Genomic DNA, 22,519 nt, shown 5'->3' on the forward strand with positions numbered 1-22,519 from the left:
CTTTGATTTAATTTAATGACACCATGTATATTTTATCAAATGTTAACTCTAATGTGAACTGGAATGAATGAAGACAACTGAAATGGGCAGAGACTGGAGGTCAAATCAAACCCCAAAGTTAGAAAACTGTTAGGGATTTGTGTGGTGACGTAAAGGGCGGAGGGAGCAGAGGAGGCGCGCTGTAGTGCACGATTACTAATCCGTAAACCCGGGATAACAACAGAAGCATTCAGCAGGTCATGGAATTCAGCAGCGAATCCTGAGCGAGGGGTAGTGGAACAACCAGCACAGCATTGAATTATAGTGGTACCCTTAGGTGCTAACGCAATGGTGCACCCGAGAATATATTTTCCAATTCATGTGGCACTTATTTGTTTGCTAGAATGGACCCATATATCAGGCTTCAACCTGGATACCTTGAATGTCCTGAGGAAAGACGGAGAACCGGGCAGTTTATTTGGATTCTCTCTAGCCATGCACCGGCAACTTAATCCTTCAGATAAAACAATGTAAGATTTTTGTTTTGTTTGTGTTGTTGTTGCCGTATAAGTTCTGTTGCATTTATTGCACTTATTTTGGGTTGGTTAGCTACTTCTTTTACGTCTCCACTTTACGCATAGTTGGATCATCCATCACTCGAAGCATGGTAGCAGGTTCATTGGCCAAATTCTTATGGGACCGTTTTCTTGTCGACGGAGGTGAATATGTACATTTAAAACTAATACGTTTTGTTGAGAACTTTTCCTAATTAAAAGCAACTTTATGTAGCTAAATTATCCATTGCTTTTCCTACATGGGAATAATGACAGATTCGTTGTCAGATTTTAAATACTTGTAGAAATTACGTTAAGGAATTTTGAAGATTTTTACTCCCAATGTTTTGTAGACCTACATGTTGAATGCGCTGTAGTAAGAGCACAGTGAGGATTTATATTCAGTAGAGCGTGAGGCCAGGCATTGTGTGTTTAAGAATGCCCTTTGACAGAGACCTTGCTACAAGTTAACAATGGAAAACCAGAGGTAACAAGCTTTGTCACTCGAGAAATCTTGCATGTCAATTGAATTTGTTCAAAAGAAAGTGACTCTAAATCCCCAGTAACAAGTGACTACTCAAGGGATATCTATCAAACCCCTTTTCACAGTATTGGACACTGTAATGCATGCCTAGCTGTTATTTAAAAATTATAATATTACTGTTGTCATTTCAGAAGCCTTTTTGCTGTGTCAAGTGGTCAAACAGTATTATACTGAACAAAAATATAAACGCAACATGCAACAATTTCAAAGATTTTACTGAGTTACAGTTCATATGAGGAAATCAGTCAATTGAAATAAATTCATTAGGCCCTAATCTGTGGATTTCACATGACTGGGAGAACAGATATGCATCTGTTGGTTTACAGATACCATGAAAAAAGTGGGCCTCAGGATCTCATCGCAGTATTTTTGTGCATTCAAATTGCCATCGATAAAATGCAATTGTGTTCATTGTCCGTAGTTTACGCCTGCCCATACCATAACCCCACCGCCACCATGGGTAACTCTGTTCACAACGTTGACATCAGCAAACCGTTCACCCACACAACGCCATACATGTGGTCTGCGGTTGTGAGACCGGTTGGATGTACTGCCAAATTCTTTAAAACAAAGGTGGAGGTGGCTTATGGTAGATATATTAACATTCAATTTTCTGGAAACAACTCTGGTGGACATTCCTGCAGTCAGCCAGCCAATTGCACACTCCCTCAAACTTGAGACATCTGTGGCATTGTATTGTGTGACAAAACTGTACATTTGGCCTTTTCTTTCCCCAGCACAAGGTGCACCTGTGTAATGATCATGCTGTTTAATCAGCTTCTTGATATGCAACACCTGTCAGGTGGATGGATTATCTTGGCAAATGAGAAATGCTCACTAACAGGGATGTAAACAAATGTGTGCACAACATTTGAGAGAAATAAGCTTTTAGTGCGTATGGAACATTTCTGGGATCTTTCTGGGGCCAACACTTCACATGTTGTGTTTATATTTTTGTTCAGTGTACTTTGTCTGGGGTTCTTACTGTCAATATTTCCTTTCACCAATGACTCCAGCCTTGTGCACTTATTGAATGAGTTCATAACATGGTTATAAACCCTGATCTACAAAACAAACGGTTGTCATTCTACTAAATAACAACTCTGGTATCTTCAGTGGTGTGACCATGGTTTTCACTATGAAGCTGTGATCCATTCTTTGATAGTTGAGATTTATTCCCGTGAAAAGAGCAATGATCTGTGACCTGTTGTTTTCCCAACAGTGAGAGTGGCTACGTGTGACATGAGTCAAGGTTAGTTATTGGTTTAGAACAGGAGTGCTAAGGGCAGTGGTCCAGACAGAACCCACTGGGATTTTAACTGTCAAACATCTGTGTAAGTACAGTGCATTGTGCACCATTTAAAAACATGGCAGCCCAATCCTTGCATATATTAGATCATTAACAATCCATCAAGTCTAAGTTCATCCAACACCCTGTAGGTAAGAGGTATTTACTATTGAAAAAAATGGCTAGCTGGAGCACATCTGAGCAGTTGACTTCTGAGCCCTTACCCGCTATGTGCTGATTGACTTAGATCTGCCCACTACAGGCGGTCTGGCAAAAACCAGGCAGATGTGTCCATATTCAGAGTTTTACTGGCTCTTGGTCACCACCACAGAGTTGCACACACACACACACACACATCATAAATGCACCGTTCTGTATACATTGGACCTTGTGTTGTTGTCCTCTGGTGGCTAGCTAGCTAGCTAAGATTGGCCCTTTCCTAAATTAGCTATGGATGGAGATAGGGATTTGGACTTGTGGTTTTACTTAATACTCCTTACTGGCCAATGATTATAACGGCGATCCAACCGTAAATTTATACATAGCGCCCCTGGACTGAGATGATGGAAGTTCAATATGTAGCTAGATGTAGAAGTAGCTAGCTAACATTGCCCATGATAGGAAGTTAGGCTAGCGAGCAAGCATTTTAGCCAGGTAGCCTAGGACAACAAAAACTAAAAGTGTGTACTGTATGACAGAGTCAAAGACTGTTTCGTCAACATGAAAGAGAGGAGGATGGCTTTTCTCTACAAGTAGAGTGAGTCAACATGTTTTTTCTACTTACACAAATACACACACATCAGAACCATGGACAGCCACATCATATTTAGCTTAAGTTGATTGGACTAAATTGTTTTTGGAATATTTTAGTTGTCACTGTATCAGACTAAGCATAGGTGATTTGATGATGTTGAAATGGTGTTGGAATAGTGTAGGCAGCTCCTGTTTTCTTTGCGACTTGCGGTAACTCTCCGTGGTTCTAAAATGTTGGAAACATTAACTTGCTTGACCATGCTGTAGGTCATGTTTGTTACATGCAATATGCTTTCACCAACAAACAAACTATCATGGTCCAAACACACCAAGAAAATCATTAAGAGACCACGACAACGCCTTTCCCCCCTCAGGAGACAGAAAAGATTTGGCCGTAACGCGCTATAGAGGGTAGTGCGTACAGCCCTGTACATCACTGGGGCAAAGCTTCCTGCCATCCAGGACCTATATACTAGGCAGTGTCAGAGGAAGTCCCCAAAAAATGTCAAAGACTCCAGTCACCTAAGTCATAGACTGTTCTCTCTGCTACTGCACGGAAACGGTACCGGAGCGCCAAGTTCAGGTCCAAAAGGCTCCTTAACAGCTTCTACCCCCAAGCCATAAGACTGCTGAACAATTGATCAAATGACCACCCGGACTATTTGCATTGACACCCCCCCTTTGTTTTTACACTGCTGCTACTCGCTGTTTATTATCTATTCATAGTCACTTTACCCCTACCTACATGTACAAATGACCTTGACTAACCTGTACCCCCGCACATTGACTCGCTACCCGTACCCTCTGTATATAGCCTCATTATTGTTACTTATTTTTGTACTTATTTTTTTAACTTTAGTTAATTTAGTACATATTTTCTTAACTCTATTTTCTTAACTGCATTTTCGACGCATGTGACAAATACAATTTGATTTGATTTTGACTTCACCGGACAAAGGTTGCTCTCCGGTTTTGTGATGAAACAAAGGTGTGGTTGAATTTATTCTAATTATTTTCTCTGCCTTAGGCCTATACAGTATATCACATCCGCAAGGCTTATGAACTAACAGGTTATAGAGCAAACAACGCAATTATCACAACAGGTTGAAAAATAGCTTTTTTTGGGGGACTTGGCTTCCCAAGTGATTTTACCCACACACCGTTACTGACTGTAGACTACATAGCCTATCATTATCATTGCAGACACCAATTCACACAACTAAAGATGAGATGTCAACATCTTGGCAGAGAGAGAGGCTAATTACTGCTGCCAGTCAGAATTGATGGCCCTCTCTCTCTGGCCAGCTAGAGATCTTATCTGATAGGCCATAAATCAAGTGTGCATGCAGAGTGCACCAGGCCGTTTAGAGTCTTCTACTAATTTACTAACTTTATCTGGCATATAACACATTATCTTCCAGTAATAGTAATATGCACAACATACTCATGATAATACACTATATATACAAAAGTATGTGGACACCCATTCAAATTAGTGCATTCGGCTATTTCAGCCACACTCATTGCTGTCAGCTGTATAAAATCGAGCACACATCCATGCAATCTTCATAGACAAACATTGGCAGTAGAATGGCCTTACAATGTGGCACCGTCATATGATGCCACCTTTCCAACAAGTCAGTAAGTAAAATTTCTGCCCTGCTAGAGCTGCCATGGTCAACTGTAAGTGCTGTTATTGTGAAGTGGAAATGTCTAGAAGCAACAACGGCTCAGCCATGAAGTGGTAGGCCACATAAGCTCACAGAATGGGACTGCAGAGTGCTGAAGCACGTAGCGTGTAAAAATGGTCTGTACCGCGTTCCAAACTGCCTCTGGAAGCAACATCAGCACAATAACTACTGTTCATCAGGAGCTTAATGAAATGGATTTCCATGGCCGAGCAGCCACACACAAGCCTAAGATCATCAATGCCAAGCGTGGGCTGGAGTGGTGTAAAGCTCGCCGCCATTGGACTCTGGAGCAGTGGAAACACGTTCTCTGGAGTGATAAATCACGCTTCACCATCTGGTAGTCCAGCGGATGAATCTGAGTTTGGCATATGCCAGGAGAACGCTACCTGCCTGAATGCATAGTGTCAAATGTAAAGTTTGGTGGAGGAGGAATAATGGTCTGGAGCTGTTTTTCATGGTTCGGGCTAGGCCCCTTAGCTCCAGTGAAGGGAAATGTTAATGCTACAGCATGCAATGACATTCGAGACGATTCTGTGCTTCCAACTTTGTGGCAACAGTTTGGGAAAGGCCCTTTCCTGTTTCAGCATGACAATGCCCACGTGCACAAAGCGAGGTTCATACAGAAATGGTTTGTCAAGATCGGTGTGGAAGAACTTGACTGATCTGCACAGAGCCCTGACTTCAACCCCATCGAACACCTTTGGGATGAATTGGAACCCTGACTGCGAGCCAGGCCTAATCGCCCAACATCAGTGCGTGACCTTACTAATGCTCTTGTGGCTGAATGGAAGCAAGTCCCCGCAGCAATGTTCCAACATCTAGTGGAAAGGCTTCCCAGAAGAATGGAGGCTATTATAGCAACAAGCGGGGGACCAACTCCATATTAATGCCCATGATTTTGGAATGAGATGTTCGACGAGCAGGTGTCCACATACTTTTGGTCATATAGAGTAAATACAGCCATGTAAAAGTCATATTAACTGGCAATTCTGTACTGACGATATGTATTAGTTAAACAGGTAAACAATGATACCAACTGGCGACAGAACAACTACGTTATAGATGTAACAAGATAACCAACATTATTCAGGTTTCAGTAGCATGCAGTAATCATCATAAACAATCCCCAACAATATAAAGCCCCAACTTACATTGTCAATGCACACACAACACTTCTAAAATGAACACTGAAAACTCGGTCGCCAGCCAGACTGGCATCTTCTGTCGAAGACTAAAAAACACTGAGCTACAGTGGGTGGAGCCAGAGTCCAAATGACCATTCAAACCTGCTGATTGGCTGAAAGGAATGGCCTTTTTTACAGCCGCCCCTGGGTTTCTTACGGAAATCCAAACAACTTCGGAAATGCCTCAATGTGGGGCATAGTCTTTAAGTGCCTTCTCCTATCCAGTAGGACAGCCAGGGCAGAGGGTCAGAGCAGCTAAGGGACCAGACAAAGTGGGGTCCAGTCCTACTGTGCATCTGGCCAAACTAGAGGGGCAGCTGATAGCAAGTGTCACTTTAGAGGACCATGGGGGCCAGGAGAGTGCTGGCTTTGGGGCACGTAAGGGCGTAGGGGCCACCCTACGAGGAGGTTGCACAACGTCGCAGGAACAGTGTCTGGTCATCCCATGGGATGCCACGGGGTGGTGGAAGATCCTCTAGCTCAGCTGGTTGAAGGCCACTGGGGCCCATTCCTGGGCACTGAGTTAGTGACTTCTCCCTACTGCTGAAGATGATGGCTCCCATGGTGGAGCAGGTGGAGACCTTTGGGCGAGGCTCATCAGAGATCTGAAGGCAGGGGCAGGCTGGGCCCCAGAGATGAGGTCAGGTGATTTCCCAGGTGTGAGGGCCAAGGGTCTTCCAGTGCAGGAGGTGGGGCTGCCTCCCAGAACTGGAGACAGCAGGCCCATGGGTCAGTGAACAGTGGTTCCCCCAGGTCACTAGGCTGAGGGCCTAGCCGGGCAGGAAACTCAGGGCCTACTACTAAGACAGAGGACTGCAAGCCTAGCTAAGCAGGGAACTGGGAGCTTAGCGCTAGGACAGGTGGCTGTGCACCGGCTGAGGTTGGGGGCTGCGAACTGGCTAGGAGCAGGGACTGCAGACCTAGAGTGACAGCCAACTCGGGGCCCTACAGGGCAGGAGATCCAGGGCCTGGAACTAGCACAGGAGGTTTACATTTCATGATCTTTGATGGAAAAACAGAAGCTTGGAATTTCTCAGAAGCCTGGCAGTTGGCTGTGTCCCAGTAAAGCTCAAAGGCAGGTTATAATCTCCTGGGTAGAGACTGAGACACTGATTTATTAGCAGTGATAGAGGAGCTCAGGCCCTGGTGGTTTGAAAAACCACACACTTTTGCCAAATGTTGTTATGGCCTGGCTGGTGTAACAAGCCAACTCTAGACCAGTGCCAAGTGTTGGTGTAGGTAAACAGACACAGTTAGAACAGCTGCAGTGGTTCTGGGGACTTTGAGTGCACAGCTGTAGGGTCAGCATCACACAACATTTGGGGAAAAAGGTCAGCAAGGTCACGGGATACAACCACAGTTTGGCCACCACTAATAATTTACACGTTGGGCTCTATTTTAACAGGCCTAGCGCAATTGTAAATCGTAGCGCTGGTGGTAGCGTTATAGGTTCAGGGGTGTGTCAGAAATATTTGAACTATTTTCACAATTGGAATTATGGGCGTAGTAGCTGGCGATGCCGTGAAAGGGCTGGGTTTTGGAGAATAAACAACTCGTGGGTGTGTGAAGGCTTGGCCCCTCACTAGCCAAACAGAACGTGCTCCATGGCTAAATATGTGGTTGCTTCATGTTGTGTATTTACGGTATTTTATGTATTGCTTTGTCATCAACTCCAATTTGAAAGTTAGTCCCTTATAGCCTCCTTCGTTAAATAGCCTGCCCCATATTTGCTAAATATGTTGAACATGTTTGCAGTCCACAGTCTTCTAATTGCATTGGTTCAGTGTGGAAATACATAGTTAAACATAGGCTACAGTATAGCATTCGCACTGATATAGGGGCTAGCCCTACTGTAAATTGCAGTCTGGATATGGACATAAGCAAGATTAAATTCACAAGGCTATTGATAATGCCTAAAAAGACAAAAAAAACTAAAAAAAACTTAACAACTTGTTTTATTTAGGCTATGTCTAGATACAGTTACAGGCACCATAATTGCTCCCTGTGGGTGTATAATACAGACAAGGCAACTTAGACTATGGAGGGTTTTACGCACATTAAAAACTTTGGTTTATAAAATCATGTTTTATAAACATCATAGAACAATCTTACAGATCATAATGTATTTGCACTTCTGCAGAAGTAACAGATGGAATTGCATTCGAAGCCAGGGAAGTTTGGTTTTTAATTAAACGAAAAACAACCAATAACAATATTTCTAAGTAGATATTATATATATATTATATATATATATATATATATATATATATATATATATATATATATATATAGTAATTTCATGGCATTGTGTGCACGCGTAGGCTTAAATGTCTTTGCACATAACATTTGCACGTCTGTACTAAATACTAGGCTCCTGTCAATTATCGTTGCCTATGTGTGTGGCAGATTCTCCCCAAAATTATAGGAGGACTGAATAGTATTTGAGGAGTGTGTCTTTGGTAATCGGATGAGGTGTGCTCTTCCAAAAGGGGGATGGATAGCCTACGTGAACAAGCAAAATGCAGGGATGTGGATTGTGAGTAATGAAAAAGCATGAGGGCAAAAAGCTCCAAAATATTTAGAGCATTCTCAGTAGAACATTTTAAAACCACTTTATTCATAGGCTTCTTTTGGCTAATGGTCAAAATAAAAAGACACACTATATGCTATGCTGCTAAACCAGCCATGATTAAGGGGAGGGTAGGCTATGGTTGGTTTTGAATCAAATTAAATTAAATGGGGGGGAAACCAATTGTTTTTTTAATGTTTCTAAATACGAGATTCACCGGCACAAAAGGCACATCTCTCATTCCATGGGCACTGTGTGTCATGAATGGATAAGCTGCACTTCTGCTCTCAGAATCCCTGCCATTATCAACTGCGTTACTACTTTTTGTGGGTCTTAAAACTTCCCATTAGCGCTGCATGAAATTGTCACTTTTCCACTTGTTTTTAAGGACACGCCGTAAATATTGCCAGCCCTCCTAGCCCTAGTCTGTAACCAATCCTACTGTCTTAGACTTCTTGACATGGATAGGAATATGATGGCTCTCCATGTACTTAGTAGCTCAGCTAACTTGATGCTATAACCTGGGGGTTTCTGTTTTAGAGGAACAGAGGGCAGTAGATTTGCAATGTTATTTTTTGATAATGTGTCCTAAAAAGTTAATTTCCGATGCATTGAACCTTTTCAAGTCTTGTTGTACTTGGAAAATGAGTCTCCTTTCCCCTAAGTGTAACTTGTTGGCAGTTCCGTCTTTGCCTGGCTACCCATCCACATCGCTCCGGCCAAACGCCAAGCCCACTAACGTTTCTTCTCCACGGTGAGTCTGGATTTGCTTCCTCCCCGAGGACTTCTAGAATGTGAACACATTCAAACCATTCTGTTTGGTTCAAGAAACCGATGCGCTGGGCCAGAGCCGGCCTACACGAATCATGAATAACGTAATTTTTACGTCAGCACAAACTACTTCTAGGTTAGCGGGTTCAGACTGATGTATGGAGCGATCGATACAGCCGCGAAATTAAATTCAGGATGAGTCGTCAGGCAAGTTCCATGACTGTCAAAGTTCTCAACTACCAGTAGCACTTTTGACTTTTTGTCTTGTGGACTCTAAGCTAACAAAGTCCAGCCTTGCTTGTGTCTAATTGCTTAATTGTTCCCTATTAGTTTATCTAGATCAGAAGCTGTTGGGTAATCATTATAACGGGGGAATAAGGTGCTTATCTATAAGTACTTTAAAATATATATACATTTTCTCCTTCAGAAATGAGCAGCTTGTTTTCATGTGTCATCTAGACTTTGTACGCAAAGGCTGGAGTGCTGCGTGTGAATGCCGATGTTACCCTTCAGTGACTTGCCAAATTTTACAACTACAGTTGAAGTCAGAAGTTTACATACACCTTAGCCAAATGCATTAATTCCTGACATTTAATCCTGGTAAAAAATCCCTGTCTTAGGTCAGTTAGGATCACCACTTTATTTTAAGAATGTGAAATGTCAGAATAATAGTAGAGAATTATTTATTTCAGCTTTTATTTCGTTCATCACATTGCCAGCGGATCAGAAGTTTACATACACTCAATTAGTATTTGGTAGCATTGCCTTTAAATTGTTTAGCTTGGGTCAAATGTTTCAGGTAGCCTTCCACAAGCTTCCCACAATAAAATGGGTGAATTTTGGCCCATTCCTCCTGACAGAGCTGGTGTAACTGAGTCAGGTTTGTAGGCCTCCTTGCTCGCACACACTTTTTCAGTTCTGCCCACAAATTTTCTATGGAATTGAGGTCAGGGCTTTGTGATGGCCACTCCAATACCTTGACTTTGTTGTCCTTAAGCCATTTTGCCACAACTTTGGAAGTATGCTTGGGGTCATTGTCCATTTGGAAGACCCATTTTCGACCAAGCTTTAACTTCCTTACTGATGTCTTGAGATGTTGCTTCAGTATATCCATATAATTTTCCCTCCACGTGATGCCATCTATTTTGAAGTGCACCAGTCCCTCCTGCAGCAAAGCACTCCCACAACATGATGCTGCCACCACCGTGCTTCACGGTTGGAATGGTGTTTTTCGGCTTGCAAGCCTCCCCCTTTTTCCTCCAAACATAACGATGATCATTATGGCCAAAAGTTCAATTTTTGTTTCATCAAACCAGAGGACATTTCTCCAAAAAATACGATCTTTGTCCCCATGTGCAGTTTCAAACTGTAGTCTGGCTTTTTTATGGCGGTTTTGGAGCAGTGACTTCTTCCTTGCTGAGAGGCCTTTCAGGTTATGTCGATATAGTTCTCGTTTTACTGTGGATATAGATAATTTTGTACTTGTTTCCTCCAGCATCTTCACAAGGTCCGTTGCTGTTGTTCTGGGATTGATTTGCACTTTTTGCACCGAAGTACATTCATCTCTAGGAGACAGAACGTGTCTCCTTCCTGAGCGGTATCACAGCTGCGTGGTCCCATGGTGATTATACTTGCGTACTATTTTTGTACAGGTGAACGTGGTACCTTCAGGCATTTGGAAATTGCTTCCAAGGATGATCCAGACTTGTGGAGGTCTACAATTTTTTTTTTCTCAGGTCTTGGCTGATTTCTTTTGATTTTCCCATGATGTCAAGTAAAGAGGCACTGAGTTTGAAGGTAGGCCTTGAAATACATCCATGGATACACCTCCAATTGACTCAAATGATGTCAATTAGCCTATCAGAAGCTTCTAAAGCCATGACATAATTTTCTGGAATTTTCTAAGCTGTTTAAAGGCACAGTCAACTTACTGTATGTAAACTTCTGACCCACTGGAATTGTGATACAGTGAATTATGAGTGAAATAAACAATTGTTGGAAAATTACTTGTGTCATGCACAAAGTAGATGTCCTAACCAACTTGCCAAAACTCTAGTTTGTTAAAAAGACATTTGTGGAGTGGTTGAAAAATGAGTTTTAATGACTCCAACCTAAGTGTATGTAAACGTCCGACTTCAACTGTATCAATGGGGAGCACTGCTGAGAACCTTTACTTGCAGATACAAATCCCTGTGTGTTGTTTCCCACTCTAATGCAGCTCTATGGAGTTGGTTTCCCCAGGCTTTAAGTGAGAGTGTGATGTGCAAGAGTAACATTGGAATAAATAGTGATTTTGAAAGCCCTCAACTATCTTGAACTGCGCTTCGAACTGACAGCTCAGTCGTTCTGTGAAGTTGTAGTTAACATCTTTGTTTTGACTGAGCTGTCATTTACATTTCACTGGCTGTTGATAGAGGGGACATAATTTGGGCTTCGATCTTCCCCTTTCCCAACAAGCTTCCTCTTGGGAGTCCTTGTTTGGTAAATGAAGGTCCATGACCCTATCCAAAGAATCAATAGGTGGTTCACGGAATAGCTTGTGGAATCATGCAGAGTGGAGGAAGAAGGTGGAGAGGATTCCCTGCCCCCCTTTGTGGAAACTCCCTAAGCGGTTAAACATAGCACTTGTAGTGTATGGACAGTTATCACTCTATTATGTCCCCAATATAGTTCCCTAATAGCATTACAATACTACTTAATCTATGTAACACAACAAACATGCTGCACAATATGTAATATTGTTACCCAGATATGCAATAGAATCAAATGTATTTATAAAGCCCTTTTTACATCAGCCGATGTCACAAAGTTCTATACAGAAACCCAGCCTAAAACCCACAAACAGCAAGCAATGCAGATGTAGAAGCATGGTGGCTAGGAAAAACTCTCTAGAAAGGCAGAAATCTAGGAAGAAACCTAGGGAGGAACCAGGCTCTGAGGAGTGGCCAGTCCTCTTCTGGCTGTGCTGGGTGGAGATTATAACAGTACATGGCCAAGATGTTCAAAGGTTCATAGATGACCAGCAGGGTCAAATAATAATAATCACAGTGGTTGAGGGTGCAACAGGTCAATACCTCAGGAGTAAATGTCAGTTGGCTTTTCATAGCTGATCATTCAGAGTTAGAGACAGCAGGTACGGTAGAGAGAGCGAGAGAGTCGAAAACAGCAGGCCCGAGACAAGGTAGCACGTCCGGTGAACAGGTCAGGGTTCCATAGCCCCAGGCAGAACATTTGAAACTGGAGCAGCAGTACGACCAGGTGGAGTGGGGACAGCATGGAGCCATCAGGCCAGGTAGTCCTGAGGCATGGTCCTAGGGCTCAGGTCCTCTGAGAGAGAGAGAGAGCATACACAGCGTACACTTAAATTCACACAGGACACCGGATAAGACAGGAGAAATACTCTAGATATAACAGACTGACCCTAGCCCCCCGACACATAAACTATTGCAGCATAATTACTGGAGGCTGAGACAGGAGGGGTTGGGAGACACTATGGCCCCATCTGACAATACCTCCAGACAGGGCCAACCAGGCAGGATATATACCCCACCAACTTTGCCAAAGCACAGCCCCCACACCACTAGAGGGATATCTTCAACCACCAACTTACTACCCAGTTTGTCACTGTCTTTTTACTGTTGTTTATATTTCTTTACTTACTTATTGTTCACCTAATACCTTTTTGCACTATTGGTTAGAGCCTGTAAGTAAGCATTTCACTGTAAGGTTCTACACCTGTTGTAGTCGGCGCACGTGACAAATAAACTATGATTTGATTTGAGATAAGGCAGAGTATAGCCCACGAGATCTCCCACACGGCACGAACCCGAGGGAGGGCGCCAACCCAGACAGGAAGATCACGTCAGTGACTCAACCCACTCAAGTGATGCACCCCTCCTAGGGACGGCATGTAAGAGCACCAGTAAGCCAGTGACTCAGCCCCTGTAATAGGGTTAGAAGCAGAGAATCCCAGTGGAGAGAGAGAGAAACCGGCCAGGCAGAGACAGCAAGGGCGGTCCGTCACTCCAGTGCCTTTCCATTCACCTTCACACCCCTGGGCCAGACTACATTCAATCATAGGACCTACTGAATAGATGAGTCTTCAATAAAGACTTCTCTCACATGGCTAGGCAGACCATTCCATAAAAATTGAGCTCTATGGGAGAAAGCCCTGCCTCTAGCTGTTTGCTTAGAAATTCTAGGGACAATAAGGAGGCCTGCGTCTTGTGACCGTAGCGTACATGTAGGTATGTACGGCAGTACCAAATCGTAAAGATAGGTAGGAGGAAGCCCATGCAATGCTTTGTAGGTTAGCAGTAAAACCTTGAAGTTTATTTAGTGCTTCATCCAGGTAGCCGGAAGTAGAGCATTTCAGTAAATTTCACTAATTTAGAAGTGACAAAAGCATGGATACATTTTTATGCATCATTTTTGGACAGAAAGTTTCAGATTTTTGCAATGTTTCGTAGATGGAAAAAAGCTGTCCTTGAAACAGTCATGATATGGTCATCAAAAGAGAGATCAGGGTCCAGAGTAACGCCGAGGTCCTTCAGTTTTATTTGAGATGAAGATTAATTGTCAGATCCAACAGAAGATCTCAGAAGACCTAGAACTAGCATCTCTGTTTTGTCCGAGTTTAAAAGTGAAACATTTGCTGCCATCCACTTCCTTATGTCTGAAACACAGGCTTCCAGGGACGGCAATTTTGGGGCTTCACCATGTTTCATCGAAATGTACGCCTATGTATCGTCCGCATAGCAGTGAAACTTAAAATTATGTTTCCAAATGACATCGCCAAGAGGTAAAATATATAGTGAAAACAATAGTGGTCCTAAAACGGAACCTTGAGGAACACTGAAATTTACAGTTGATTTGTCACTGGCCAAACCATCCACAGAGACAGACTGACGGATAAGATGGAAACCAGTTCAGAACTTGTCCGTGTAGACCAATTTGGGTTTCCAATCTCTCCAAAAGAAAGTGGTGATCATTGGTATCAAAAGCAGCACTAAGGTCTAGGAGCATGAGGACAGATGCAGAGCCTTGGTCTGACGCCATTAAAAGGTCATTTACCACCTTCACGAGTGCAGTCTCAGTGCTATGATGGGGTCTAAAACCAGACTGAAGCATTTCGTATACATTGTTTGTCTTCTGGAAGGCAGTGAGTTTCTGCGCAACAGCTTTTTTATTTTTTTTTGAGTGGAATGGAAGATGTGTTATAGGCCGATTTTAGTTTTTTTATATTTTCTGGGTCAAGGTTTGGCTTTTTCAAGAGAGACTTTATTACTGCCACTTTTAGTGAGTTTGGTACACATCTGGTGGATAGGGAGCTGTTTATTATGTTCAACATAGGAGGGCCAAGCACAGGAAGCAGCTCTTTGAGTAGTTTAGTTGGAATAGGGTTCAGTATGCAGCTTGAAGGTTTAAATGCCATGACTATTTTCATCAATGTGTCAAGAGATATAGTATTAAAAAACTTGAGTGTCTCCTTTGATCCTAGGTCCTGGCAGTGTTGTGCAGACTCAGGACAACTGAGCTTTGGAGAAATACGCAGATTTAAAGAAGAGTCTGTAATTTGCTTTCTAATGATCATGATCTTTTTGTCAAAGAGGTTAATTCATTTTTCACTGCTGAAGTGAAAGCCATCCTCTCTTGGGGAATGCTGCTTTTTAGTTAGCTTTGCGACTGTACGACTTCAACCGAGGCAGGCTCTCCTTCCCGTTCGGGTGGCGCTCGGCGGTCGTCGTCACCGGCCTACTAGCTGCCACTGACTCTTTTTCCTCCCCCTCCTTATGTGTTGATTTGTATCACCTGTGTTTAGTTAATTGTTTATTAGTGTGGCTTTATTAGTCAGCCAGCCCGTACGCTTCTTTGTGCGGGATTGTTACATTGTAGCTTTTTGGATTTCGGGAGTGGAGATTATTATTGTGGACTGGGTTTGTTTGTCGTGTCGTTGGACCGGTGTGTATGACACCCAGTACGTCCGTGTTGGACATTTCGTTTGCCAGTTGGGTATTAAAGACTCAACATATTGAAGCTCTGCTGTTCCTGCGTCTGACTTCGCACCTCCCCGACACCCAGGTCGTTACAGAATCCCGCACCAACCATGGAGTCAGCAGGAGCAGCAGCCAACCCTCTCCCATCGATGGAGGAACGGGTTCTCCACCACACCACCGTCCTCCATCGGATCGGATCAGCCATGGACCAGATGATGGAGAGAATGGAGCGATGGGAGAGGAGTGGGCTCCTCTCTCCACCTTCGGCTCCCCCTCCTCAGGACTCTCCATCCCCCGGCTCCAGCGCGCTCCGTCTTACGCTCCCGAGGGATTATGATGGAGCGGCGGCAGGGTGCCAGGGGTTTTTACTCCAGCTGGAGCTATACCTGGCCACTGTTCGCCCCACTCCCTCGGGAGCGGAGAGGGTGAGTGTCCTCGTCTCCTGCCTAACGGGTCGTGCTCTGGAGTGGGCCAACGCAGTCTGGAATGGCCCGGACTCAGCGAAGGAGCACTACCCGGAGTTTACCCGTCGTTTTCGTGCCGTGTTCGACCACCCCCCAGAGGGCCGAGCGGCGGGTGAGAGACTGTTTCATCTTAGGCAGGAGAAGAGGAGCGCACAGGATTTCGCGCTGGAGTTCCGGACCTTGGCCGCGGGATCAGGGTGGAACGACAGGGCCCTTATTGACCACTACCGGTGTAGTCTCCGGGAGGACGTCCGCAGGGAGCTAGCGTGTCGGGACATCGCTCTTTCTTTGGATGAGCTTATCGACATGTCCATCCGACTGGACAATCTGCTGGCTGCCCGCGGGCGTTCGGAGAGGGTCCTGTGCGTTCCACCACCCAGCGCCCCGGCTCCCATCCCAATGGAGTTGGGAGGGGCCGCGCCTAGGGGTACCGGAGGAGGAGGCCTCCCCTGCACCAGCTGTGGTCGGAGAGGACACACGGCCGATCGGTGCTGGGGGGGTCTGTCTGGGAGTCGAGATGTCAGGCGGAACGCTTCTCGATCACCCCAGGTGAGTCAGCACCAAACTCACTCAGAACCCCCTGTTGGTCACATGTTTGTCTCAATTTTTTTCCTTTATTTTTCCCCCTCTTCCCAGCATAGGGCACTAGTCGATTCAGGTGCAGCTGGGAACTTTATGGATCGCGGACTCGCCCGAGAGTTGGGCGTTCCGCTGGTGCCGATAGATTCTCCCTTTCCCGTGCACTCCCTAGATAGCCGGCCATTAGGGTCAGGGGTGATCAGGGAGGCCACAGTTCCCCTGGACATGGTGACGCAGGGGAATCATAGGGAACGTATCAGTCTCTTTATTATTGATTCGCCTGCGTTTCCAGTGGTGCTGGGTATTCCCTGGTTGGCCCGGCACAATCCCAATATTTCGTGGAGACAGGGGGTTCTCCAGGGGTGGTCAGAGGAGTGTTCTGGAAGGTGTCTGGGAGTTTCCATTGGTGCCACGTCGGTGGAGAGTCCAGACCAGGGTTCCACGGTGCGCATTCCCCCCGAGTATGCCGATTTGGCAATCGCTTTCTGTAAAAAGAAAGCGACGAAATTACCACCACATCGACCGGGTAGGGATTGTGCGATAGATCTCCAGGTTAACGCTGCGCTTCCCAAGAGTCACGTGTACCCTTTGTCCCAAGAGGAGACGTTGGCTATGGAGACATATGTCGCGGAGTCTCTGGGACAGGGGTACATTCGGCCCTCCATCTCACCCGTCTCCTCGAGTTTCTTTTTTGTGAAGAAAAAGGAGGGAGGTTTGCGTCCGTGTATTGATTATAGAGGTCTAAATGCCATCACAGTGGGGTTTAGTTACCCACTACCTCTCATCGCTTCGGCGGTGGAATCATTTCACGGAGCGCAGTTCTTTACAAAACTGGACCTCAGGAGCGCGTACAGTCTGGTGCGTATTCGGGAGGGAGACGAGTGGAAAACCGCATTTAGTACCACATCGGGCCACTATGAGTACTGCGTCATGCCGTATGGGTTAAAGAATGCTCCAGCTGTTTTCCAATCCTTTGTAGACGACATTCTCAGGGACCTGCACGTGCAGGGGGTAGTTGTGTATATCGATGACATTCTGATCTACTCAACTACTCAAGCCGCGCATGTATCTCTGGTGCGCAAAGTGCTTGGCAGACTGCTGGAGCATGACCTATACGTCAAGGCTGAGAAGTGTGTGTTCTCCAAACAAGCCGTCTCCTTCCTGGGTTATCGCATTTCCACCTCGGGGGTGGTGGTGGAGAGTGACCGCATAAAGGCCGTGCGTAATTGGCCGACTCCAACCACGGTGAAAGAGGTGCAGCGGTTTTTGGGTTTTGCCAACTACTACCGGAGATTTATCCGGGGTTTTGGTCAGGTAGCGGCTCCCATTACCTCACTGCTAAAGGGGGGCCCGGTGCGGTTGCGGTGGTCAGCGACGGCGGACGGAGCTTTCAACAGGTTGAAGGCTCTGTTCACGGATGCTCCCGTGTTGGCGCATCCGGATCCCTCTTTAGCATTCATAGTGGAGGTGGACGCGTCCGAGGCTGGGGTGGGTGCCGTGCTATCACAGCGCTCGGGTACGCCACCAAAACTCCGCCCCTGCGCTTTCTTCTCTAGTAAGCTCAGTGCAGCGGAGCGTAACTATGATGTGGGGGATCGGGAGTTGTTAGCGGTGGTCAGGGCTCTGAAGGTGTGGAGACACTGGCTTGAGGGGGCTAAGCACCCCTTTCTCATCTGGACCGACCACCAGAATCTGGAGTATATTCGGGCAGCTCGGAGACTGAACCCGCGTCAGGCAAGGTGGGCCATGTTTTTCACCCGGTTTAGGTTCACGTTGTCCTACAGACCCGGCTCCCAAAACGTAAAGGCTGACGCACTGTCTCGCCTTTACGACACGGAGGAGAGGACCACCGAGCCCACTCCCATCATCCCCGCCTCGAGGCTGATAGCGCCAGTGGTATGGGAGGTGGACTCGGACATCGAGCGGGCGTTACGGGCGGAACCCGCGCCTCCTCAGTGCCCGGCGGGCCGTAAGTACGTACCGCTTGGTGTTCGGGACCGACTGATTCGGTGGGCTCATGTCCTACCCTCCTCGGGTCACCCTGGGGTGACGAGGACAGTGGGGAGCCTTCGGGGAAGGTATTGGTGGCCTACCTTAGCTCGGGACGTTAGGGTTTATGTCTCCTCCTGTTCGGTATGCGTTCAGAGTAAGGCTCCTAGGCACCTTCCTAGAGGGAAGTTGCAACCCCTCCCCGTTCCACAACGGCCATGGTCTCATCTGTCCGTGGACTTCCTGACCGATCTCCCCCCTTCTCAGGGAAACACTACGGTTCTGGTAATTGTGGATCGGTTTTCTAAGTCCTGCCGTCTCCTCCCGTTGCCCGGTATCCCTACTGCCCTACAGACTGCGGAGGCCTTATTCACTCACGTCTTCCGGCACTACGGGGTGCCGGAGGACATCGTTTCTGATCGGGGCCCCCAGTTCACGTCCCGAGTATGGAGGGCGTTCATGGAGCGTCTGGGGGTCACGGTCAGCTTGACTTCCGGTTTTCACCCCGAGAGTAATGGGCAGGTGGAGAGAGTGAACCAGGAGGTGGGTAGGTTTCTGCGGTCCTATTGCCAGGACCGGCCAGGGGAGTGGGCGAGATACATTCCCTGGGCCGAGATGGCCCAGAACTCACTACGCCACTCCTCTACTAATGTGTCCCCCTTTCAGTGTGTGTTGGGGTACCAGCCGGTCCTGGCACCATGGCATCCGAGCCAGACCGAGGCTCCTGCGGTGGAGGAGTGGGTACAGCGCTCCAAAGAGACCTGGAGGGCCGTCCAGGAGTCCCTTCAACAAGCTACTAGGAGGCAGAAGAGGAGCGCTGACCGCCACCGCAGTGAGGCTCCCGTGTTTGTACCGGGGGAAAGGGTCTGGCTCTCGACCCGAAACCTACCCCTCCGCTTGCCCTGCCGGAAGCTGAGGCCGCAGTGTGTAGGGCCCTTCAAAGTCCTGAGGAGAATAAATGAGGTGTGTTATCGATTAAAACTCCCTTCCTATTATCGTATTAACCCCTCGTTTCATGTGTCTCTCCTCAGGCCGGTGGTAGCTGGTCCCATGCAGGACGGTGAGGTGCCGGAGGTCCCTCCCCCCCTCTGGACATCGAGGGGTCCCCGGCGTACACGATACGGGCCATTCTGGACTCGAGACGCCGGGTGAGGGGCCTGCAGTACCTCGTGGACTGGGAGGGGTACGGTCCGGAGGAGAGGTGCTGGGTACCGGTGGAGGACATTTTGGATCCATCTATGTTAAGGGATTTCCATCGCCTCCATCCGGATCGCCCCGCGCCTCGTCCTCCGGGTCGACCTCGAGGCCGGTGTCGGCGCGCTGCGGGAGCCGCGCGTCAGAGGGGGGGTACTGACACGACTTCAACCGAGGCAGGCTCTCCTTCCCGTTCGGGTGGCGCTCGGCGGTCGTCGTCACCGGCCTACTAGCTGCCACTGACTCTTTTTCCTCCCCCTCCTTATGTGTTGATTTGTATCACCTGTGTTTAGTTAATTGTTTATTAGTGTGGCTTTATTAGTCAGCCAGCCCGTACGCTTCTTTGTGCGGGATTGTTACATTGTAGCTTTTTGGATTTCGGGAGTGGAGATTATTATTGTGGACTGGGTTTGTTTGTCGTGTCGTTGGACCGGTGTGTATGACACCCAGTACGTCCGTGTTGGACATTTCGTTTGCCAGTTGGGTATTAAAGACTCAACATATTGAAGCTCTGCTGTTCCTGCGTCTGACTTCGCACCTCCCCGACACCCAGGTCGTTACAGCGACAGTATTAAAAACAAATTTGGGATTGTTCTTAATTGAGGAGACTAAGTTGGAAAAATAGAATGATCGAGCAGCAGTGAGGGCTCTTCGATACTGCACGGTACTGTCTTTCCAAGCTAGTCGAAAGACTTCCAGTTTGGTGTAGCACAATTTCCGTTCCAATTTTCTGGAAGTTTGCTTCAGAGCTCAGGTATTTTCTGTATACCAGGGAGGTAGTTTCTTATGACAAATGTTTTTTGTTTTTAGGGGTGCGACTGCATCTATGGTGTTACGCAATGCAAAAAATATATATATTTATTTTTTTACCTTTATTTAACTAGGCAAGTCAGTTAAGAACAAATTCTTATTTTCAAGAATAAGCCTTCTTCAGGGGCAGAACGACAGATTTATACCTTGTAAGCTCAGGGATTTGAACTTGCAACTTTTCGGTTACTAGCCCAACTCTCTAACCACTAGGCTACCCTGCCGCACCAATTAAGTTCCTCAGTTAGGTGGTTAACTGATTGTTGTACTCTGACGTCCTTGGGTAGGTGGAGGGAGTCTTGAAGGGCATCTAGGAATCTTTGGGTTGTCTGAGAATTTATAGCATGGCTTTTGATGATCCTTGGTTGGGGTCTGAGCAGATCATTTTTTGTGATTGCAAACGTAATAAAATGGTGGTCCGATAGTCCAGGATTATGAGGAAAAACATTAAGATCCACAATATTTATTTTGCGGGACAGAACTAGGTCCAGAGTATGACCGTGGCAGTGAGTAGGTCCGGAGACATGTTGGACAAAACCCACTGAGTCGATGATGGATCCGAAAGCCTTTTGGAGTGGGTCTGTGGACTTCTCCATGTGAATATTAAATAAAAAAATTAGAATATTATCTGCCATGACTACAAGGTCAGATAGGAATTCAGGGAACTCGGTGAGGAATGCTGTATACGGCCCAGGAGGCCTGTAAACAGTAGCTATAAAAAGTGATTGAGTAGGCTGCATAGATTTCATGACTAGAAGCTCAAAATACGAAAACACAGTAATTTTAGTTTTTGTAAATTGAAATTTGGTATCGTAAATGTTAGCAACACTGTGCAATGGTCACCAGTGTAACCAGGAGGAGAGGCCTCATTTAACACAGTGAATTTATCAGGCTTAAGCCATGTTTCAGTCAGGCCAATCGCATCACGATTATGATCAGTGATTAGTTCACTGCCTTGGAAGTGAGGGATCTAACATTAAGTAGCCCTATTTTGAGATGTGAGATATCAAAATCTCTTTCAATAATGGCAGGAATGGAGGAGGTCCTTATCCTAGTGAGATTGCTAAGGCGAACACCGCCATGTTTAGTTTTTCCCAACCTAGATCGAGGCACAGCCCCCGTCTCAATGGGGATAGCTGAGCTGACTACAATGACTGTGCTAGTGGCAGACTCCACTAAGCTGGCAGGCTGGCTAATAGCATGCTGCCTGGTCTGCACCCTATCTCATTGTGGAGCTAGGGGAGTTAGAGCCCTGTCTATGTTCACAGATAAGATGAGAGCACCCCTCCAGCTAGGATGGAGTCCGTCACTCCTCAGCAGGCCAGGCTTGGTCCTGTTTGTGGGTGCGTCTCAGAAATAGGGCCACTTATCTACAAATTCTATCTTTTGGGAGGGGCAGAAAACAGTTTTCAACCAGCAATTGAGTTGTGAGACACTGCTGTAGAGCTCATCACTCCCCCTAACTGGGAGGGGGCCAGAGACAATTACTCAATGCTGACACATCTTTCTAGCTGATTTACACGCTGAAGCTATGTTGTGCTTGGTGACCTCTGACTGTTTCATCCGAACATTGTTGGTGCCGACGTGGATAACAAAATTCCTATACTCTCTACACTCTTTTAGCCTTAGCCAGCACCATCTTCAGCGTAGCCTTAACGTCGGTAGCCCTGCCCCCTGGTAAACAGTGTATGATCGCTGGATGATTATTTTTAAGTCTAATACTGCGGGTAATGGAGTCGCCAATGACTAGGGTTTTCAATTTGTCAGAGCTAATGGTGGGAGGCTTCGGTATTGTTAGCCATTCTCATTGATGCATCTGATCATGTTTTCAGTGTTCCTTAGTATGTGGCTGTGGCTCTCACTCACTGTCCAGGCTGGAAAGTATGACCCAGAGAGGTCCTGCTGAAGTGTTTGTCTCTCACTGTGGTAGTTCTGTTTGTTCCCCTTGTTATAGTGTTAGCCTAACAGGGATGCTTTTTTTATTTAGTGAAGTGCCAAGTACAGCCAATTCCTAAAAACCCTCCTAAGCTATTACATTTAATTGCAAAATCAGTCAGTCACAGCTCTTATAAAGTATTGTGCATAAATATAGGGCATAAATAAATGGCTCTACAAGTTATTCAACCCTAAAACGTATTCATGCAGGATATTGTACCC

At 46.1% G+C, this 22,519-nt stretch overlaps 1 protein-coding gene across 5 annotated transcripts in view; it reads left to right on the forward strand.

Moving 5' to 3' along the window:
* The first annotated feature begins 212 nt into the window (after positions 1–212).
* LOC139538493 (integrin alpha-6-like) overlaps positions 213–22,519 on the forward strand; it is a 38,077-nt gene continuing 15,770 nt past the window's right edge. For 3 of the 5 annotated variants that reach the window (XM_071340596.1, XM_071340599.1, XM_071340598.1), the window contains exons 1-2: positions 213–509; positions 19,393–19,509. In XM_071340596.1, coding sequence (XP_071196697.1) covers positions 328–509; positions 19,393–19,509 — 299 coding nt within the window. In that variant the 5' untranslated portion in view covers positions 213–327. The remainder of the gene's footprint in view (positions 510–19,392; positions 19,510–22,519) is intronic. The other 2 variants (XM_071340600.1, XM_071340601.1) reach the window with 1 other exon arrangement.

This window comes from Salvelinus alpinus, chromosome 14 (genome assembly GCF_045679555.1).
Source record: "Salvelinus alpinus chromosome 14, SLU_Salpinus.1, whole genome shotgun sequence".
Lineage (NCBI taxonomy): Eukaryota > Metazoa > Chordata > Actinopteri > Salmoniformes > Salmonidae > Salvelinus > Salvelinus alpinus.